General features: G+C 44.6%; 1 protein-coding gene and 58 non-coding genes across 62 annotated transcripts in view; all 59 read right to left on the bottom strand.

Annotated features, from left to right (window-relative positions):
* Positions 1 to 24: 24 nt before the first annotated feature.
* Positions 25 to 96, bottom strand: Trnaa-ugc. Its single transcript has one exon. It is a non-coding gene; the product is annotated as a tRNA-Ala (tRNA).
* A 225-nt stretch (positions 97 to 321) lies between these two features.
* On the bottom strand, positions 322 to 393 carry Trnaa-ugc. The gene has a single exon. It is a non-coding gene; the product is annotated as a tRNA-Ala (tRNA).
* A 78-nt stretch (positions 394 to 471) lies between these two features.
* Trnaa-ugc lies at positions 472 to 543 on the bottom strand. Its single transcript has one exon. It is a non-coding gene; the product is annotated as a tRNA-Ala (tRNA).
* Positions 544 to 768: 225 nt separating this feature from the next.
* Trnaa-cgc lies at positions 769 to 840 on the bottom strand. The gene has a single exon. It is a non-coding gene; the product is annotated as a tRNA-Ala (tRNA).
* A 224-nt stretch (positions 841 to 1,064) lies between these two features.
* Positions 1,065 to 1,134, bottom strand: Trnat-cgu. Its single transcript has one exon. It is a non-coding gene; the product is annotated as a tRNA-Thr (tRNA).
* An 81-nt stretch (positions 1,135 to 1,215) lies between these two features.
* Positions 1,216 to 1,287, bottom strand: Trnaa-cgc. Its single transcript has one exon. It is a non-coding gene; the product is annotated as a tRNA-Ala (tRNA).
* Positions 1,288 to 1,663: 376 nt separating this feature from the next.
* Trnaa-ugc lies at positions 1,664 to 1,735 on the bottom strand. The gene has a single exon. It is a non-coding gene; the product is annotated as a tRNA-Ala (tRNA).
* Positions 1,736 to 1,813: 78 nt separating this feature from the next.
* Trnaa-ugc lies at positions 1,814 to 1,885 on the bottom strand. The gene has a single exon. It is a non-coding gene; the product is annotated as a tRNA-Ala (tRNA).
* A 225-nt stretch (positions 1,886 to 2,110) lies between these two features.
* On the bottom strand, positions 2,111 to 2,182 carry Trnaa-ugc. The gene has a single exon. It is a non-coding gene; the product is annotated as a tRNA-Ala (tRNA).
* A 78-nt stretch (positions 2,183 to 2,260) lies between these two features.
* On the bottom strand, positions 2,261 to 2,332 carry Trnaa-ugc. Its single transcript has one exon. It is a non-coding gene; the product is annotated as a tRNA-Ala (tRNA).
* Positions 2,333 to 2,557: 225 nt separating this feature from the next.
* Positions 2,558 to 2,629, bottom strand: Trnaa-cgc. The gene has a single exon. It is a non-coding gene; the product is annotated as a tRNA-Ala (tRNA).
* Positions 2,630 to 2,853: 224 nt separating this feature from the next.
* Trnat-cgu lies at positions 2,854 to 2,923 on the bottom strand. Its single transcript has one exon. It is a non-coding gene; the product is annotated as a tRNA-Thr (tRNA).
* An 81-nt stretch (positions 2,924 to 3,004) lies between these two features.
* On the bottom strand, positions 3,005 to 3,076 carry Trnaa-cgc. Its single transcript has one exon. It is a non-coding gene; the product is annotated as a tRNA-Ala (tRNA).
* A 226-nt stretch (positions 3,077 to 3,302) lies between these two features.
* On the bottom strand, positions 3,303 to 3,374 carry Trnaa-cgc. The gene has a single exon. It is a non-coding gene; the product is annotated as a tRNA-Ala (tRNA).
* A 223-nt stretch (positions 3,375 to 3,597) lies between these two features.
* On the bottom strand, positions 3,598 to 3,669 carry Trnaa-cgc. Its single transcript has one exon. It is a non-coding gene; the product is annotated as a tRNA-Ala (tRNA).
* A 672-nt stretch (positions 3,670 to 4,341) lies between these two features.
* Positions 4,342 to 4,413, bottom strand: Trnaa-cgc. Its single transcript has one exon. It is a non-coding gene; the product is annotated as a tRNA-Ala (tRNA).
* Positions 4,414 to 4,487: 74 nt separating this feature from the next.
* Positions 4,488 to 4,563, bottom strand: Trnaa-ugc. The gene has a single exon. It is a non-coding gene; the product is annotated as a tRNA-Ala (tRNA).
* A 220-nt stretch (positions 4,564 to 4,783) lies between these two features.
* Positions 4,784 to 4,859, bottom strand: Trnaa-ugc. Its single transcript has one exon. It is a non-coding gene; the product is annotated as a tRNA-Ala (tRNA).
* Positions 4,860 to 5,084: 225 nt separating this feature from the next.
* On the bottom strand, positions 5,085 to 5,156 carry Trnaa-cgc. Its single transcript has one exon. It is a non-coding gene; the product is annotated as a tRNA-Ala (tRNA).
* A 77-nt stretch (positions 5,157 to 5,233) lies between these two features.
* Positions 5,234 to 5,305, bottom strand: Trnaa-ugc. The gene has a single exon. It is a non-coding gene; the product is annotated as a tRNA-Ala (tRNA).
* A 78-nt stretch (positions 5,306 to 5,383) lies between these two features.
* On the bottom strand, positions 5,384 to 5,455 carry Trnaa-cgc. Its single transcript has one exon. It is a non-coding gene; the product is annotated as a tRNA-Ala (tRNA).
* A 222-nt stretch (positions 5,456 to 5,677) lies between these two features.
* On the bottom strand, positions 5,678 to 5,749 carry Trnaa-cgc. Its single transcript has one exon. It is a non-coding gene; the product is annotated as a tRNA-Ala (tRNA).
* Positions 5,750 to 5,826: 77 nt separating this feature from the next.
* Positions 5,827 to 5,898, bottom strand: Trnaa-ugc. The gene has a single exon. It is a non-coding gene; the product is annotated as a tRNA-Ala (tRNA).
* Positions 5,899 to 5,976: 78 nt separating this feature from the next.
* Trnaa-cgc lies at positions 5,977 to 6,049 on the bottom strand. Its single transcript has one exon. It is a non-coding gene; the product is annotated as a tRNA-Ala (tRNA).
* A 76-nt stretch (positions 6,050 to 6,125) lies between these two features.
* On the bottom strand, positions 6,126 to 6,197 carry Trnaa-ugc. The gene has a single exon. It is a non-coding gene; the product is annotated as a tRNA-Ala (tRNA).
* Positions 6,198 to 6,275: 78 nt separating this feature from the next.
* Positions 6,276 to 6,347, bottom strand: Trnaa-cgc. Its single transcript has one exon. It is a non-coding gene; the product is annotated as a tRNA-Ala (tRNA).
* Positions 6,348 to 6,420: 73 nt separating this feature from the next.
* On the bottom strand, positions 6,421 to 6,493 carry Trnaa-ugc. The gene has a single exon. It is a non-coding gene; the product is annotated as a tRNA-Ala (tRNA).
* Positions 6,494 to 6,570: 77 nt separating this feature from the next.
* Positions 6,571 to 6,642, bottom strand: Trnaa-ugc. The gene has a single exon. It is a non-coding gene; the product is annotated as a tRNA-Ala (tRNA).
* A 220-nt stretch (positions 6,643 to 6,862) lies between these two features.
* Positions 6,863 to 6,934, bottom strand: Trnaa-ugc. Its single transcript has one exon. It is a non-coding gene; the product is annotated as a tRNA-Ala (tRNA).
* Positions 6,935 to 7,013: 79 nt separating this feature from the next.
* Trnaa-ugc lies at positions 7,014 to 7,085 on the bottom strand. The gene has a single exon. It is a non-coding gene; the product is annotated as a tRNA-Ala (tRNA).
* A 78-nt stretch (positions 7,086 to 7,163) lies between these two features.
* Trnaa-ugc lies at positions 7,164 to 7,235 on the bottom strand. Its single transcript has one exon. It is a non-coding gene; the product is annotated as a tRNA-Ala (tRNA).
* A 78-nt stretch (positions 7,236 to 7,313) lies between these two features.
* On the bottom strand, positions 7,314 to 7,385 carry Trnaa-ugc. Its single transcript has one exon. It is a non-coding gene; the product is annotated as a tRNA-Ala (tRNA).
* Positions 7,386 to 7,463: 78 nt separating this feature from the next.
* On the bottom strand, positions 7,464 to 7,535 carry Trnaa-ugc. Its single transcript has one exon. It is a non-coding gene; the product is annotated as a tRNA-Ala (tRNA).
* A 77-nt stretch (positions 7,536 to 7,612) lies between these two features.
* On the bottom strand, positions 7,613 to 7,684 carry Trnaa-ugc. The gene has a single exon. It is a non-coding gene; the product is annotated as a tRNA-Ala (tRNA).
* Positions 7,685 to 7,760: 76 nt separating this feature from the next.
* On the bottom strand, positions 7,761 to 7,832 carry Trnaa-ugc. Its single transcript has one exon. It is a non-coding gene; the product is annotated as a tRNA-Ala (tRNA).
* Positions 7,833 to 7,902: 70 nt separating this feature from the next.
* Positions 7,903 to 7,974, bottom strand: Trnaa-ugc. The gene has a single exon. It is a non-coding gene; the product is annotated as a tRNA-Ala (tRNA).
* A 77-nt stretch (positions 7,975 to 8,051) lies between these two features.
* Trnaa-ugc lies at positions 8,052 to 8,124 on the bottom strand. The gene has a single exon. It is a non-coding gene; the product is annotated as a tRNA-Ala (tRNA).
* A 240-nt stretch (positions 8,125 to 8,364) lies between these two features.
* Positions 8,365 to 8,436, bottom strand: Trnaa-ugc. Its single transcript has one exon. It is a non-coding gene; the product is annotated as a tRNA-Ala (tRNA).
* Positions 8,437 to 8,514: 78 nt separating this feature from the next.
* Positions 8,515 to 8,585, bottom strand: Trnaa-ugc. The gene has a single exon. It is a non-coding gene; the product is annotated as a tRNA-Ala (tRNA).
* A 222-nt stretch (positions 8,586 to 8,807) lies between these two features.
* Positions 8,808 to 8,879, bottom strand: Trnaa-cgc. The gene has a single exon. It is a non-coding gene; the product is annotated as a tRNA-Ala (tRNA).
* Positions 8,880 to 8,956: 77 nt separating this feature from the next.
* On the bottom strand, positions 8,957 to 9,028 carry Trnaa-ugc. Its single transcript has one exon. It is a non-coding gene; the product is annotated as a tRNA-Ala (tRNA).
* A 78-nt stretch (positions 9,029 to 9,106) lies between these two features.
* Positions 9,107 to 9,179, bottom strand: Trnaa-cgc. Its single transcript has one exon. It is a non-coding gene; the product is annotated as a tRNA-Ala (tRNA).
* A 76-nt stretch (positions 9,180 to 9,255) lies between these two features.
* On the bottom strand, positions 9,256 to 9,327 carry Trnaa-ugc. Its single transcript has one exon. It is a non-coding gene; the product is annotated as a tRNA-Ala (tRNA).
* Positions 9,328 to 9,405: 78 nt separating this feature from the next.
* Trnaa-cgc lies at positions 9,406 to 9,477 on the bottom strand. Its single transcript has one exon. It is a non-coding gene; the product is annotated as a tRNA-Ala (tRNA).
* A 74-nt stretch (positions 9,478 to 9,551) lies between these two features.
* On the bottom strand, positions 9,552 to 9,624 carry Trnaa-ugc. Its single transcript has one exon. It is a non-coding gene; the product is annotated as a tRNA-Ala (tRNA).
* Positions 9,625 to 9,701: 77 nt separating this feature from the next.
* On the bottom strand, positions 9,702 to 9,773 carry Trnaa-ugc. The gene has a single exon. It is a non-coding gene; the product is annotated as a tRNA-Ala (tRNA).
* Positions 9,774 to 9,993: 220 nt separating this feature from the next.
* On the bottom strand, positions 9,994 to 10,065 carry Trnaa-ugc. Its single transcript has one exon. It is a non-coding gene; the product is annotated as a tRNA-Ala (tRNA).
* A 78-nt stretch (positions 10,066 to 10,143) lies between these two features.
* On the bottom strand, positions 10,144 to 10,215 carry Trnaa-ugc. The gene has a single exon. It is a non-coding gene; the product is annotated as a tRNA-Ala (tRNA).
* A 78-nt stretch (positions 10,216 to 10,293) lies between these two features.
* Positions 10,294 to 10,365, bottom strand: Trnaa-ugc. Its single transcript has one exon. It is a non-coding gene; the product is annotated as a tRNA-Ala (tRNA).
* A 78-nt stretch (positions 10,366 to 10,443) lies between these two features.
* Trnaa-ugc lies at positions 10,444 to 10,515 on the bottom strand. Its single transcript has one exon. It is a non-coding gene; the product is annotated as a tRNA-Ala (tRNA).
* Positions 10,516 to 10,591: 76 nt separating this feature from the next.
* Positions 10,592 to 10,663, bottom strand: Trnaa-ugc. Its single transcript has one exon. It is a non-coding gene; the product is annotated as a tRNA-Ala (tRNA).
* Positions 10,664 to 10,733: 70 nt separating this feature from the next.
* On the bottom strand, positions 10,734 to 10,805 carry Trnaa-ugc. The gene has a single exon. It is a non-coding gene; the product is annotated as a tRNA-Ala (tRNA).
* A 77-nt stretch (positions 10,806 to 10,882) lies between these two features.
* Positions 10,883 to 10,955, bottom strand: Trnaa-ugc. Its single transcript has one exon. It is a non-coding gene; the product is annotated as a tRNA-Ala (tRNA).
* A 240-nt stretch (positions 10,956 to 11,195) lies between these two features.
* On the bottom strand, positions 11,196 to 11,267 carry Trnaa-ugc. Its single transcript has one exon. It is a non-coding gene; the product is annotated as a tRNA-Ala (tRNA).
* A 78-nt stretch (positions 11,268 to 11,345) lies between these two features.
* Positions 11,346 to 11,416, bottom strand: Trnaa-ugc. Its single transcript has one exon. It is a non-coding gene; the product is annotated as a tRNA-Ala (tRNA).
* Positions 11,417 to 11,495: 79 nt separating this feature from the next.
* Positions 11,496 to 11,567, bottom strand: Trnaa-ugc. The gene has a single exon. It is a non-coding gene; the product is annotated as a tRNA-Ala (tRNA).
* A 77-nt stretch (positions 11,568 to 11,644) lies between these two features.
* On the bottom strand, positions 11,645 to 11,716 carry Trnaa-ugc. The gene has a single exon. It is a non-coding gene; the product is annotated as a tRNA-Ala (tRNA).
* Positions 11,717 to 11,940: 224 nt separating this feature from the next.
* On the bottom strand, positions 11,941 to 12,012 carry Trnaa-ugc. Its single transcript has one exon. It is a non-coding gene; the product is annotated as a tRNA-Ala (tRNA).
* Positions 12,013 to 12,935: 923 nt separating this feature from the next.
* The window catches only part of LOC116615095 (intracellular protein transport protein USO1), a 10,409-nt gene continuing 7,254 nt past the window's right edge, over positions 12,936 to 16,090 (bottom strand). For 3 of the 4 annotated variants that reach the window (XM_048729953.1, XM_048729952.1, XM_048729951.1), the window contains 7 exons: positions 16,038 to 16,090; positions 15,062 to 15,096; positions 14,832 to 14,876; positions 14,693 to 14,729; positions 14,498 to 14,532; positions 14,080 to 14,116; positions 12,936 to 13,830 (listed from right to left, as the gene is read on the bottom strand). The exon at positions 16,038 to 16,090 is cut by the window's right edge and continues 5 nt beyond it. In XM_048729953.1, the coding sequence (XP_048585910.1) occupies positions 13,765 to 13,830; positions 14,080 to 14,116; positions 14,498 to 14,532; positions 14,693 to 14,729; positions 14,832 to 14,876; positions 15,062 to 15,096; positions 16,038 to 16,090 (308 nt within the window). In that variant the 3' untranslated portion in view covers positions 12,936 to 13,764. The remainder of the gene's footprint in view (positions 13,831 to 14,079; positions 14,117 to 14,497; positions 14,533 to 14,692; positions 14,730 to 14,831; positions 14,877 to 15,061; positions 15,097 to 16,037) is intronic. The other variant, XM_048729955.1, reaches the window with a different exon arrangement.

The raw sequence follows: 16,090 nt of genomic DNA, 5'->3' as shown, positions 1-16,090 counted from the left end.
CCTCTAGGAGAAAAAAGAAATTATTGGAGATGCGGGGGATCGAACCCCGGGCTTTCCGCATGCAAAGCGGACGCTCTACCACTGAGCTACATCCCCCAATACACTTGCAAGTGTGTCATATCACCATCAAGACTTGAATAATCCAAATTTCCTTTAGGGAATAAAAAAATATTTGAGATGCGGGGAATCGAACACCGGTCCTTCCGCATGCGAAGAGGACGCTCTACCACTGAGCTACATCCCCCAATACACTTGCAAGTGTGTCATATTACCCTCAAGACTTGAATAATCCACATTTCCTTAAGGGAAAGAAGAAAATATTGGAAATGCGGGGGATCGAACCCCGGACCTTCCGCATGCAAAGCGGACGCTCTTCCACTGAGCTACATCCCCTGATACACTTGCAAGTGAGTCATATCGCCATAAAGACTTGAAATGCCCATATTTCCTCTAGGGGAAAAAAGAAAATATTGGAGATGCGGGGGATTGGACCCCGGGCTTTCCGCATGCAAAGCGGACGCTCTACCACTGAGCTACATCCCCCAATACACTTGCAAGTTTGTCAAATCACCCTCAAAAGTTTCATAATCCAAATTTCCTCTTAGGGAAAAAAAATATTTCAGATGCGGGGAATCGAACACCGGTCCTTCCGCATGCAAAGCGGAAACTCTACCACTGAGCTACATCCCCAAATACACTTGCAAGTCTGTCATAGCACCATCAAAACTTTAATAATCCACATTTCCTCTTAGGGAGAAAAGAAAATATTGGAGATGCGGGGGATCGAACCCCGGGCCTTCCGCATGCGAAGTGGACGCTCTACCACTGAGCTACATCCCCCAATACACTTGCAAGTGTGTCATAACACCATCAAGACTTGAATAATCCACACTTACTTAATGGAAAACAAATATTGGAGATGCGGGGGAACGGACCCCGGGCCTTCCGCTTGCAAAGCGGACGGACGTTCTACCACTGAGCTACATCCCCCAATACACTTGCAAGTCTGTCATATCACCATAAAAACTTTAATAATCCAAATTTTCTCTAGGGAAAAAAAATAATGGAGATGCGGGGGATCGAACCCCGGGCCTTCAGCATACGAAGAGGACGCTCTACCACTGAGCTACATCCAACAATACGCTTGCAAGTGTGTCATATCGCCCTAAAGACTTGAATAATCCACATTTCCTTTAGGGAAAGAAGAAAATATATTGGAGATGCGGGGGATCGAACCCCGGGCCTTCCGCATGCGAAGAGGACGCTCTACCACTGAGCTACATCCCCCAATACACTTGCAAGTGTGTCATATCACCCTCAAGACTTGAATAATCCACATTTCCTTAAGGGAAAGAAGAAAATATTGGAGATGCAGGGGATCAAACCCCGGACTTTTAGCATGCAAAGCGGACGCTCTACCACTGAGCTACATCCCCTAATACACTTGCAAGTGAGTCATATCACCATAAAGACTTGAAATGCCCATATTTCCTCTAGGGGAAAAAGAAAATATTGGAGATGCGGGGAATCGAACACCGGTCCTTCCGCATGGAAAGCGGAAACTGTACCACTGAGCTACATCCCACCATACACTTGCAAGTCTATCATATCACCATCAAAACTTTAATAATCCACATTTCCTCTAGGTGAAAAAAGAAAATAGTGGAGAGGCAGGGGATCGAACCCCGGACCTTCCGCATGCAAAGCGGACGCTCTACCACTGAGCTACATCCCCCAATACACTTGCAAGTGAGTCATATCACCATAAAGACTTGAAATGCCCATATTTCCTCTAGGAGAAAAAAGAAATTATTGGAGATGCGGGGGATCGAACCCCGGGCTTTCCGCATGCAAAGCGGACGCTCTACCACTGAGCTACATCCCCCAATACACTTGCAAGTGTGTCATATCACCATCAAGACTTGAATAATCCAAATTTCCTTTAGGGAATAAAAAAATATTTGAGATGCGGGGAATCGAACACCGGTCCTTCCGCATGCGAAGAGGACGCTCTACCACTGAGCTACATCCCCCAATACACTTGCAAGTGTGTCATATTACCCTCAAGACTTGAATAATCCACATTTCCTTAAGGGAAAGAAGAAAATATTGGAAATGCGGGGGATCGAACCCCGGACCTTCCGCATGCAAAGCGGACGCTCTTCCACTGAGCTACATCCCCTGATACACTTGCAAGTGAGTCATATCGCCATAAAGACTTGAAATGCCCATATTTCCTCTAGGGGAAAAAAGAAAATATTGGAGATGCGGGGGATTGGACCCCGGGCTTTCCGCATGCAAAGCGGACGCTCTACCACTAAGCTACATCCCCCAATACACTTGCAAGTTTGTCAAATCACCCTCAAAAGTTTCATAATCCAAATTTCCTCTTAGGGAAAAAAAATATTTCAGATGCGGGGAATCGAACACCGGTCCTTCCGCATGCAAAGCGGAAACTCTACCACTGAGCTACATCCCCAAATACACTTGCAAGTCTGTCATAGCACCATCAAAACTTTAATAATCCACATTTCCTCTTAGGGAGAAAAGAAAATATTGGAGATGCGGGGGATCGAACCCCGGGCCTTCCGCATGCGAAGTGGACGCTCTACCACTGAGCTACATCCCCCAATACACTTGCAAGTGTGTCATAACACCATCAAGACTTGAATAATCCACACTTACTTAATGGAAAACAAATATTGGAGATGCGGGGGAACGGACCCCGGGCCTTCCGCTTGCAAAGCGGACGGACGTTCTACCACTGAGCTACATCCCCCAATACACTTGCAAGTCTGTCATATCACCATAAAAACTTTAATAATCCAAATTTTCTCTAGGGAAAAAAAATAATGGAGATGCGGGGGATCGAACCCCGGGCCTTCAGCATACGAAGAGGACGCTCTACCACTGAGCTACATCCAACAATACGCTTGCAAGTGTGTCATATCGCCCTAAAGACTTGAATAATCCACATTTCCTTTAGGGAAAGAAGAAAATATATTGGAGATGCGGGGGATCGAACCCCGGGCCTTCCGCATGCGAAGAGGACGCTCTACCACTGAGCTACATCCCCCAATACACTTGCAAGTGTGTCATATCACCCTCAAGACTTGAATAATCCACATTTCCTTAAGGGAAAGAAGAAAATATTGGAGATGCAGGGGATCAAACCCCGGACTTTTAGCATGCAAAGCGGACGCTCTACCACTGAGCTACATCCCCTAATACACTTGCAAGTGAGTCATATCACCATAAAGACTTGAAATGCCCATATTTCCTCTAGGGGAAAAAGAAAATATTGGAGATGCGGGGGATCGAACCCCGGGCCTTCCGCATGCGAAGCGGACGCTCTAACACTGAGCTACATCCCCCAATACACTTGCAACTGTGTCATATCACCCTCAAGACTTGAATAATCCACATTTACTTAATGGAAAACAAATATTGGAGATGCGGGGAACGAACCCCGGGCATTCCGCATGCAAAGCGGACGGACGTTCTACTACTGAGCTACATCCCTCAATACACTTGCAAGTCTGTCATATCACCATCAAAACTTTAATAATCCAAATTTTCTCTAGTGAAAAAAAATAATGGAGATGCGGGGGATCGAACCCCGTGCCTTCCGCATGCGAAGAGGACGCTCTACCACTGAGCTACATCCCCCAATCTACTTGCAAGTGTGTCATAACACCATCAAGACTTGAATAATCCACATTTACTTAATGGAAAACAAATATTGGAGATGCGGGGGAACGAACCCCGGGCCTTCCGCATGCAAAGCGGACGGACGTTCTACCACTGAGCTACATCCCTCAATACACTTGCAAGTCTGTCATATCACCATCAAGACTTTAATAATCCAAATTTCCTTTAGGGAAAAAAAAATATTTGAGATGCGGGGAATCGAACACCGGTCCTTCCGCATGCAAAGCGTACGCTCTACCACTGAGCTACATCCCCTGATACACTTGCAAGTGAGTCATATCGCCATAAAGACTTGAAATGCCCACATTTCCTCTAGGGGAAAAAAGCAAATATTGGAGATGCTGGGGATTGGACCCCGGGCTTTCCGAATGCGAAGCGGACGCTCTACCACTGAGCTACATCCCCCAATACACTTGCAAGTTTGTCAAATCACCCTCAAAAGTTTCATAATCCAAATTTCCTCTTAGGGAAAAAAAATATTTCAGATGCGGGGAATCGAACACCGGTCCTTCCGCATGCAAAGCGGAAACTCTACCACTGAGCTACATCCCCAAATACACTTGCAAGTCTGTCATAGCACCATCAAAACTTTAATAATCCACATTTCCTCTTAGGGAGAAAAGAAAATATTGGAGATGCGGGGGATCGAACCCCGGGCCTTCCGCATGCGAAGCGGACGCTCTACCACTGAGGTACATCCCCCAATACACTTGCAAGTGTGTCATAACACCATCAAGACTTGAATAATCCACACTTACTTGATGGAAAACAAATATTGGAGATGCGGGGGAACGAACCCCGGGCCTTCCGCATGCAAAGCGGACGGACGTTCTACCACTGAGCTACATTCCCCAATACACTTGCAAGTCTGTCATATCACCATCAAAACTTTAATAATCCAAATTTTCTCTAGGGAAAAAAAATAATGGAGATGCGGGGGATCGAACCCCGGGCCTTCGGCATGCAAAGAGGACGCTCTACCACTGAGGTACATCCCCCAATACACTTGCAAGTGTGTCATAACACCATCAAGACTTGAATAATCCACACTTACTTGATGGAAAACAAATATTGGAGATGCGGGGGAACGAACCCCGGGCCTTCCGCATGCAAAGCGGACGGACGTTCTACCACTGAGCTACATCCCCCAATACACTTGCAAGTGTGTCATATCACCATCAAAACTTTAATAATCCAAATTTTCTCTAGGGAAAAAAAATAATGGAGATGCGGGGGATCGAACCCCGGGCCTTCGGCATGCAAAGAGGACGCTCTACCACTGAGCTACATCCAACAATACGCTTGCAAGTGTGTCATATCGCCCTAAAGACTTGAATAATCCACATTTCCTTTAGGGAAAGAAGAAAATATATTGGAGATGCGGGGGATCGAACCCCGGGCCTTCCGCATGCGAAGAGGACGCTCTACCACTGAGCTACATCCCCCAATACACTTGCAAGTGTGTCATATCACCCTCAAGACTTGAATAATCCACATTTCCTTAAGGGAAAGAAGAAAATATTGGAGATGCAGGGGATTAAACCCCGGACCTTTAGCATGCAAAGCGGACGCTCTACCACTGAGCTACATCCCCTAACACACTTGCAAGTGAGTCATATCACCATAAAGACTTGAAATGCCCATATTTCCTCTAGGGGAAAAAAGAGTATATTGGAGATGCGGGGGATCGAACCCCGGGCCTTCCGCATGCGAAGCGGACGCTCTAACACTGAGCTACATCCCCCAATACACTTGCAACTGTGTCATAACACCATCAGACTTGAATAATCCACATTTACTTAATGGAAAACAAATATTAGAGATGCGGGGAACGAACCCCGGGCCTTCCGCATGCAAAGCGGACGGACGTTCTACTACTGAGCTACATCCCTCAATACACTTGCAAGTCTGTCATATCACCATCAAAACTTTAATAATCCAAATTTTCTCTAGTGAAAAAAAATAATGGAGATGGGGGGGATCGAACCCCGTGCCTTCCGCATGCGAAGAGGACGCTCTACCACTGAGCTACATCCCCCAATACACTTGCAAGTGTGTCATATCACCCTCAAGACTTGAATAATCCACATTTCCTTTAGGGAAAGAAGAAAATATTGGAGATGCGGGGGATCGAACCCCGGACCTTCCGCATGCAAAGCGGACGCTCTACCACTGAGCTACATCCCCTAATACACTTGCAAGTGAGTCATATCACCATAAAGACTTGAAATGCCCATATTTCCTCTGTTGGAAAAAAGAAAATATTGGAGATGCGGGGAATCGAACCCCGGGCCTTCCGCATGCGAAGAGGACGCTCTACCACTGAGCTACATCCTCCAATACACTTGCAAGTGTGTCATATCACCCTCAAGACTTGAATAATCCACATTTCCTTAAGTGAAAGAAGAAAATATAGGAGATGCGGGGGATCGAACCCCGGACCTTCCGCATGCAAAGCGGACGCTCTACCACTGAGCTACATCCCCTAATACACTTGCAAGTGAGTCATATCACCATAAAGACTTGAAATGCCCATATTTCCTCTAGGAGAAAAAAGAAAATATTGGAGATGCGGGGGATCGAACCCCGGGCTTTCCGCATGCGAAGCGGACGCTCTACCACTTAGCTACATCCCCCAATACACTTGCAAGTGTGTCATATTACCATCAAGACTTGAATAATCCAAATTTCCTTTAGGGAAAAAAATATTTGAGATGCGGGGAATCGAACACCGGTCCTTCCGCATGCAAAGCGGAAACTCTACCACTGAGCTACATCCCCAAATACACTTGCAAGTCTGTCATAGCACCATCAAAACTTTAAAAATCCACATTTCCTCTAGGTGAAAAAAGAAAATATTGGAGATGCGGGGGATCGAACCCCGGGCCTTCCGCATGCAAAGCGGAAACTCTACCACTGAGCTACATCCCCCAATACACTTGCAAGTGTGTCATATCACCATCAAGACTTGAATAATCCACATTTACTTAATGGAAAACAAATATTGGAGATGCGGGGGAACGAACCCCGGGCCTTCCGCATGCAAAGCGGACGGACGTTCTACTACTGAGCTACATCCGCTATGCAAGTGTCTCATATCACCATCAATACTTGAATAATCCACATTTATTTTATGGAAAGAAGAAAATATTGGAGATGCGGGGGATCGAACCCCGGGCATTCCGCATGCAAAGCGAACGCTCTACCACTGAGCTACACCCCCCAAAACACTTCTAAGTGTGTCATATCACCATCAAGACTTGAATAATCCAGATTTCCTCTAAGGGAAAAAATTAAAATATTGAAGATGCGGGGGATCGAACCACGGGCTTTCCGCATGCAAAGCGGAGGCTCTACCACTGAGCTACATCACCTAATACATTTACAAGGGTGTCATATCACTATCAAAACTTTAATAATCCATATTTCCTCTATTGGAAAAAAGAAAATTTTAGAGATGCGGGGTATCGAACCCCGGGCCTTCAGCATGCAAAGCGGACGCTTTACCACTGAGCTACATCCCCAAATACACTTCTTAGTGTGTCATTTCACCCTCAAGATTAGAATAATCCAGATTTCCTTTACGTGAAAGAAAAAAATATTGGAGATGCGGGGGATAGAACACAGGGCCTTCCGCATGCAAAGCGGACGCTCTACCACTGAGCTACATCCCCCAATACACTTGCAAGTTTGTCATATCACCCTCAAAACTTGAATAATCCATATTTCCTCCGGGGGGGAAAAGAAAATATTGTAGAAGCGGGGGATCGAAACCCAGGCCTTCCGCATGCAAAGCGGACGCTCTACCACTGAGCTACATCCCCCTATACACTTCCAAGTCTGTCATATCACTCTTAAAACTTTAATAATCCAAATTTCCTCTAGGGAAAAAATAAAATATTGGAGATGCGGAGGATCGAACCCCGGACCTTCCGCATGCAAAGAAGACGCTCTACCACTGAACTACATCCCCCAATACACTTTGAAGTGTGTCATATCACCCTCAAAACTTTAATAATCCAAATTTCCTCTAGGGGAAAATATAATATTGGAGATGCGGGGGATCGAACCCCGGGCCTTCCGCATGCAAAGCTTACGCTCTACCACTGAGCTACATCCACTATGCAAGTGTCTCATATCACCATCAATAGTTGAATAATCCCCATTTATTTTATGGAAAGAAGAAAATATTGGAGATGCGGGGGATCGAACCCCGAGCCTTCCGCATGCAAAGCAAACGCTCTACCACTGAGCTACATCCCCCAATACACTTGCAAGTGTCTCATATCACCATCAATACTTGAATAATTTTCATTTATTTAATGGAAAGAAGAAAATATTAGAGATGCGGGGGATCGAACCCCGGGCCTTCCGCATGCAAAGCGGGCGCTCTACCACTGAGCTACATACCCCAATACACTTGCAAGCCAATACACTTGCAAGTGTCTCATATCACCATCAATACTTGAATAATCCACATTTTTTTATGGAAAGAAGAAAATATTTTAGATGCGTGGGATCGAACCCCGGTCCTTCCGCGTGCAAAGCGGCCGCTCTACCACTGAGCTACATCCCCCAATACACTTGCAAGTGTCTCGTATCACCATCAAGACTTGAATAATCCAGATTTAGTTTATGGAAAGAAGAAAATATTGGAGATGCGGGGGATCGAACCCCGAGGCTTCCGCATGCAAAGCGGACGCTCTACCACTGATCTACATCCCCTAATACACTTGCAAGTTTGTCATATCACCCTCGAAACTTGAATAATCCATATTTCCTCCAGGGGAAAAAAGGAAATATTGTTGAAGCGGGGGATCGAACCCCGGTCCTTCCGCATGCAAAGCGGACGCTCTACCACTGAGCTACATCCCCTAATACACTTGCAACTGTGTCATAACACCATCAGACTTGAATAATCCACATTTACTTAATGGAAAACAAATATTAGAGATGCGGGGAACGAACCCCGGGCCTTCCGCATGCAAAGCGGACGGACGTTCTACTACTGAGCTACATCCCTCAATACACTTGCAAGTCTGTCATATCACCATCAAAACTTTAATAATCCAAATTTTCTCTAGTGAAAAAAAAAATGGAGATGGGGGGGATCGAACCCCGTGCCTTCCGCATGCGAAGAGGACGCTCTACCACTGAGCTACATCCCCCAATACACTTGCAAGTGTGTCATATCACCCTCAAGACTTGAATAATCCACATTTCCTTTAGGGAAAGAAGAAAATATTGGAGATGCGGCGGATCGAACCCCGGACCTTCCGCATGCAAAGCGGACGCTCTACCACTGAGCTACATCCCCTAATACACTTGCAAGTGAGTCATATCACCATAAAGACTTGAAATGCCCATATTTCCTCTGTTGGAAAAAAGAAAATATTGGAGATGCGGGGAATCGAACCCCGGGCCTTCCGCATGCGAAGAGGACGCTCTACCACTGAGCTACATCCTCCAATACACTTGCAAGTGTGTCATATCACCCTCAAGACTTGAATAATCCACATTTCCTTAAGTGAAAGAAGAAAATATTGGAGATGCGGGGGATCGAACCCCGGACCTTCCGCATGCAAAGCGGACGCTCTACCACTGAGCTACATCCCCTAATACACTTGCAAGTGAGTCATATCACCATAAAGACTTGAAATGCCCATATTTCCTCTAGGAGAAAAAAGAAAATATTGGAGATGCGGGGGATCGAACCCCGGGCTTTCCTCATGCGAAGCGGACGCTCTACCACTGAGCTACATCCCCCAATACACTTGCAAGTGTGTCATATTACCATCAAGACTTGAATAATCCAAATTTCCTTTAGGGAAAAAAAATATTTGAGATGCGGGGAATCGAACACCGGTCCTTCCGCATGCAAAGCGGAAACTCTACCACTGAGCTACATCCCCAAATACACTTGCAAGTCTGTCATAGCACCATCAAAACTTTAAAAATCCACATTTCCTCTAGGTGAAAAAAGAAAATATTGGAGATGCGGGGGATCGAACCCCGGGCCTTCCGCATGCAAAGCGGAAACTCTACCACTGAGCTACATCCCCCAATACACTTGCAAGTGTGTCATATCACCATCAAGACTTGAATAATCCACATTTACTTAATGGAAAACAAATATTGGAGATGCGGGGGAACGAACCCCGGGCCTTCCGCATGCAAAGCGGACGGACGTTCTACTACTGAGCTACATCCGCTATGCAAGTGTCTCATATCACCATCAATACTTGAATAATCCACATTTATTTTATGGAAAGAAGAAAATATTGGAGATGCGGGGGATCGAACCCCGGGCATTCCGCATGCAAAGCGGACGCTTTACCACTGAGCTACATCCCCAAATACACTTCTAAGTGTGTCATATCACCCTCAAGATTAGAATAATCCAGATTTCCTTTACGTGAAAGAAAAAAATATTGGAGATGCGGGGGATAGAACACAGGGCCTTCCGCATGCAAAGCGGACGCTCTACCACTGAGCTACATCCCCCAATACACTTGCAAGTTTGTCATATCACCCTCAAAACTTGAATAATCCATATTTCCTCCGGGGGGGAAAAGAAAATATTGTAGAAGCGGGGGATCGAACCCCAGGCCTTCCGCATGCAAAGCGGACGCTCTACCACTGAGCTACATCCCCCTATACACTTCCAAGTCTGTCATATCACTCTCAAAACTTTAATAATCCAAATTTCCTCTAGGGAAAAAAATAAAATATTGGAGATGCGGAGGATCGAACCCCGGACCTTCCGCATGCAAAGAAGACGCTCTACCACTGAACTACATCCCCCAATACACTTTGAAGTGTGTCATATCACCCTCAAAACTTTAATAATCCAAATTTCCTCTAGGGGAAAATATAATATTGGAGATGCGGGGGATCGAACCCCGGGCCTTCAGCATGCAAAGCTTACGCTCTACCACTGAGCTACATCCACTATGCAAGTGTCTCATATCACCATCAATAGTTGAATAATCCCCATTTATTTTATGGAAAGAAGAAAATATTGGAGATGCGGGGGATCGAACCCCGGGCCTTCCGCATGCAAAGCAAACGCTCTACCACTGAGCTACATCCCCCAATACACTTGCAAGTGTCTCATATCACCATCAATACTTGAATAATTTTCATTTATTTAATGGAAAGAAGAAAATATTAGAGATGCGGGGGATCGAACCCCGGGCCTTCCGCATGCAAAGCGGGCGCTCTACCACTGAGCTACATACCCCAATACACTTGCAAGCCAATACACTTGCAAGTGTCTCATATCACCATCAATACTTGAATAATCCACATTTTTTTATGGAAAGAAGAAAATATTTTAGATGCGTGGGATCGAACCCCGGTCCTTCCGCGTGCAAAGCGGCCGCTCTGCCACTGAGCTACATCCCCCAATACACTTGCAAGTGTCTCGTATCACCATCAAGACTTGAATAATCCAGATTTAGTTTATGGAAAGAAGAAAATATTGGAGATGCGGGGGATCGAACCCCGAGGCTTCCGCATGCAAAGCGGACGCTCTACCACTGATCTACATCCCCTAATACACTTGCAAGTTTGTCATATCACCCTCCAAACTTGAATAATCCATATTTCCTCCAGAGGAAAAAAGGAAATATTGTTGAAGCGGGGGATCGAACCCCGGTCCTTCCGCATGCAAAGCGGACGCTCTACCACTGAGCTACATCCCCTAATACACTTGCAAGTCTGTCATTTCACCATCAAAACTTTAATAATCCACATTTCCTCTAAGGGAAAAAAGAAAATATTGGAGATGCGGGGGATCGAACCCCGGGCTTTCCGCATGCAAAGCGGACGCTCTACCACTGAGCTACATCTGCTAAAACACTTGCAAGTGTCTCATATCACCATCAATACTTGAATAATCCACATTTATTTTATGGAAATAAGAAAATATTGGAGATGCGGGGGATCGAACCCCGGGCCTTTCACATGCAAAGCGAACGCTCTACCACTGAGCTACATCCCCCAATACACTTGCAAGTGTCTCATATCACCATCAATACTTGAATAATCCACATTTATTTTATGGGAAGAAGAAAATATTTGAGATGCGTGGGATCGAACCCCGGGGCTTCATGCAAAGCGGACGCTCTATCACGGATCTACATCCCCTAATACACTTGCAAGTTTGTCATATCACCCTCAAAACTTGAATAATCCATATTTCCTCCAGGGGAAAAAAGAAAATATTGGAGATGCGGGGGATCGAACCCCTGGCCTTCCGCATGCAAAGCGGACGCTCTATCACTGAGCTACATCCCCTAATACACTTTCAAGTGTGTCATATAACCATCAAAACTTAAATAATCCATATTTCCTCCAGGGGGGAAAAAGAAAATATTGGAGATGCGAGGGATCGAACCCCGGGCCGCATGCGAAGCAGGCGCACTTCCACTGAGCTTGGGTTGGATTCATCTCTCCCTTGTGTTGGGTCCATCCCCCCTTGAGTTTGGTCTATCTCCCCCTTGGGTTGGGTCTATCTCCCCCTTGGGTTGGGTCCATCTCCCCCTTGGGATGGGTCTATCTCCCCCTTGGGTTGGGTCTATCTCCCCCTTGGGATGGGTTTATCTCCCTCTTCGGTTGGGTCCATCTCCCCCTTGGTTTGGGTCCATCTTCCCCTTGTGTTGGGTCTATCTCCCCCTTGTGTTGGGTCTATTTCCCCCTTGGGCTGGGTCTATCTCCACCTTGGGTTGGGTCTATCTCCCCTTTGGGTTGGGTCTATCTCCCCCTTGGGTTGGGTCCATCTCTTCCTTGGGTTGGGTCTATCTCCCCCTTAGGTTTGGTCTATCTCCCCCTTGGGTTGGGTCTATCTCCCCCTTGGGTTGGGTCCATCTTCCACTTGGGTTGGATCCATCTTCCCCTTAGGTTGGGTCTATCTCCCCCTTGGGTTGGGTCTATCTCCCCCTTGGGTTGGGTCTATCTCCCCCTTGGGATGGGTTTATCTCCCTCTTCGGTTGGGTCTATCTCCCCCTTGGGTTGGGCCCATTTTCACCTTGTGTTGGGTCTATTTTCCCCTTTGGGTTGGGTCTATCTCCCCCTTGGGTCGGGTCCAACTCCCCTTTGAGTTGTGTTTATCTCCCCCTTGGGTTGGGTCCATCTCCCCCTTAGGTTGGGTCTATCTCCTCCTTGGTTTGGGGATTCCCGATTCTCACTTATATTGTCGAGGACAAGAAGAGACAGTTACGTTTAGGATTTCTGCCATTTTATTTACAAAATCTCAATATTCGTTGCCCTATCCTTGATCTGAGAGCGGAAAAGTAGCATTGTCTTGTATTCAACTTAGTCACGTTGAATATCATCTCTTAACGACACCCATGCTGCGCCATATTATTGGTCATGAAAATTTAAAAATATTTACAGGGATTTATAATAATTCCAGATTGACTGCGCGATACAGTACTAAATAAGACGAAGAAACAGGTCAATTTGATCAGCCTATTGCCAAAAATTTAGATATAGAATCATATAACTACAGAAAAGATTTATAATATTTATTCACATAATTCATTGCTTCACATTACTCTTCGGGAAAGTCGCGCAAGTCTAAAATGTCAGGTTTAAATGCTAGAGTGTTTTGGTGGGAATAAGATTGGTTATTTTGAAAAAAGAAAGAAATGCAAATCGGGATCGTTTGGATTTTCGTCACGGTCAAGATACCAAACTGTCGCCTGTCCGGGCGCTGGTGTACTTTTGGGAAATTTGTAATATTATTCAAGTGCCTGAATTAGAATCGCTTGGATTTTTGATTTTTAAAAACCACCAAGCTGTAGCCAATCTCCTCGGCCAAAGTTGCTAAAAATAAAAAAGCTATAAAAATAATGACTTTCCGTTTCGAGTTCTGTGGGCAATTGTGTACGCGCAATGAAGCTCATTTGTGATTGTTCGATGATATTTATGAGCAATTCAAGAAGTATTGTGGTATGTGATTCGTGGATGTGTTTCTTCAAAGGAGTTTTAGTACTGTATCGTGCAAAAAAAAAGTAAAAAAAGATATGAGTGTAAAGGCGCGGGTGTCTAACGGCCGAAGAAAGTGCGCACGCGAGACTTGATCCTTTGCCAGCGGCTCTGCTTCTTCTTCCTCTGTAAAAAAAGATGAATATAGAAATAGAATATTTGCAGATAATAAAAACACCTATTAACCCATTAACACTTGAGTACTATTGCGCAAAATTGTGAGGAAAACAGACTTAAAAGAATGTACTGTGATGCCTCCTCAGTCCGTCGAGGGCGCTATGACAGCCTGTAGCTTACATAACAGTTTTGCTTGTAATTTGCTTAGAAAAGGTTATTGGTGGGACCGAATGTGCGATAGATTGAAAATATACTCACAGCGTGCTCCAGCTGTTCGCGCAGCATCTCGATTTCCCTGTCGACACAGAACAAGTGTTATATACTCGATGCGTTAAGACATGTAGACATGTATAGTGTACTATGTGTACATGTTAGACATGTATAGTGTACTATGTGTACATTTTAGACATGTATAGCGTACTATGTGTACATGTTAGACGTGTATAGTGTACTTTGTGGACATGTTAAACATATATAGTGTATTATGTGTACATGTTAGACATGTATAGTGTACTATGTGTACATTTTAGACATGTATAGCGTACTATGTGTACATTTTAGACATGTATAGTGTACTTTGTGTACATGTTAAACATATATAGCGTATTATGTGTACATGTTAGACATGTATAGTGTACTATGTGTACATGTTAGACATGTATAGTGTATTACTCACTCGTCCTTGGTGTTTGCAGCCTCGACCAGCTCGGCCTGAAATGCAAGTTTTATAGATTATAAGAAAAGACGCAAAATATAGGTACTTTAATTTGCGATGTGTCGGCCTGCGAGATGTTTTTGAAATTCGTGACGATACCACAAACAAAGAAAATAATTTCGTTACTTTAATAACCTATTATGTCCAACCACTCACATTTACATCCGCGAGCTTGCTTGTCGAGTCCATGAGCCTAGAAGAACGCAAGCAATAAATCAGACATGTTAGTAAGACCCCGAGGTAATCTCGACAACATATTGATACTAAGACATGTGCGACCAGGTTCGATACTTACTCGGCGATCTTTGCCGCATTCTCAGCCTGGAGGGCCACGAGCCCCCTGAAAAATAGAGATGTCACGTTATGAGTAGAAGAAGTCACGTGATTAATAGAAGAAGTCACGTGTTGAGTAGTCGCGAGTTGCGCAAAGCCCTTTTTTTTGGACTCTATCTAAGATAACGATTTAAACATTAAGGTGGCGTTACATCATTTTGAAGGGTGTTTCTATAGGGTCACACAACTCACTTTATCTTTTCCCTTGCTTGCTCGTTCTCGCGAATCTGATAACAAAAAGATTGATGATAAAAATGGATCAACAACAAACACGATTTTGACAAACAAACAAAAGAAAAATCACAGGAAAACAACAAACGATAAAAAAATGATAGGATCACGTTGGCAGCAACAATAACAATACAACAAGATCAGCAAGCAGCAGAAACAACAAAAACTGCCTGTGTTGTATGCAATACAATAAGAACATTAGAGTCATATAACGAGTAATATGACGAGTAACATAGCGAGTGACATAACAAGTCATATAACCAGTAACATAACGAATCACATAACGAGTGACATAACGAGTCACATAACGAGTCAAATAACGAGTGACATAAGGGGTGATATAACGAGTGACATAACGAGTGACACAATGAGTGACATAACGAGTGACATAACGAGGCATATAACGAGTAACATAACGAGTCAAACAACGGGTCAAATAACGAGTGACATAACGGGTGATATAACGAGTGACATAACGAGTGACATAACGGGTGACATAACGAGTAACATAACGAGTCAAATAACGAGTGACATAACGGGTCAACACAACAAGATTAGCAAGCAGCAGAAACAACAATAGCGGCCCTTATTGTATACAATACAACAAGAACATTAGAGTCACATAACGAGTCATATAAGGAGTCACATAACGAGTAACAAAACGAGTCACATAACTAGTCACATAACGAGTGACATAACGGGTCACATAACGAGTCACATAACGAGTGACTTAACGAGTCACATAACTAGTGACATAAAGGGTCACATAACGAGTCACATAACGAGTGACTTAACGAGTGATATAACGAGTGACATAACGAGTAACTTAACGAGTCACGTAACGAGTGACATAACGAGTAACATAACGAGTGACTTAACGAGTGACATAACGACAAAACAGGTCACATAACAGGTAACACACAGCAGCCTACTGTACCTGACCAACATCGTTGTTCCACAGCTCATGATTGTAATTGCGATATTTTTTCA

This window comes from Nematostella vectensis, chromosome 7 (assembly GCF_932526225.1).
Source record: "Nematostella vectensis chromosome 7, jaNemVect1.1, whole genome shotgun sequence".
Lineage (NCBI taxonomy): Eukaryota > Metazoa > Cnidaria > Anthozoa > Actiniaria > Edwardsiidae > Nematostella > Nematostella vectensis.
The sequence above is the reverse complement of the archived record's forward strand: the minus strand, read 5'-3'. Positions and strand labels throughout refer to the sequence as shown.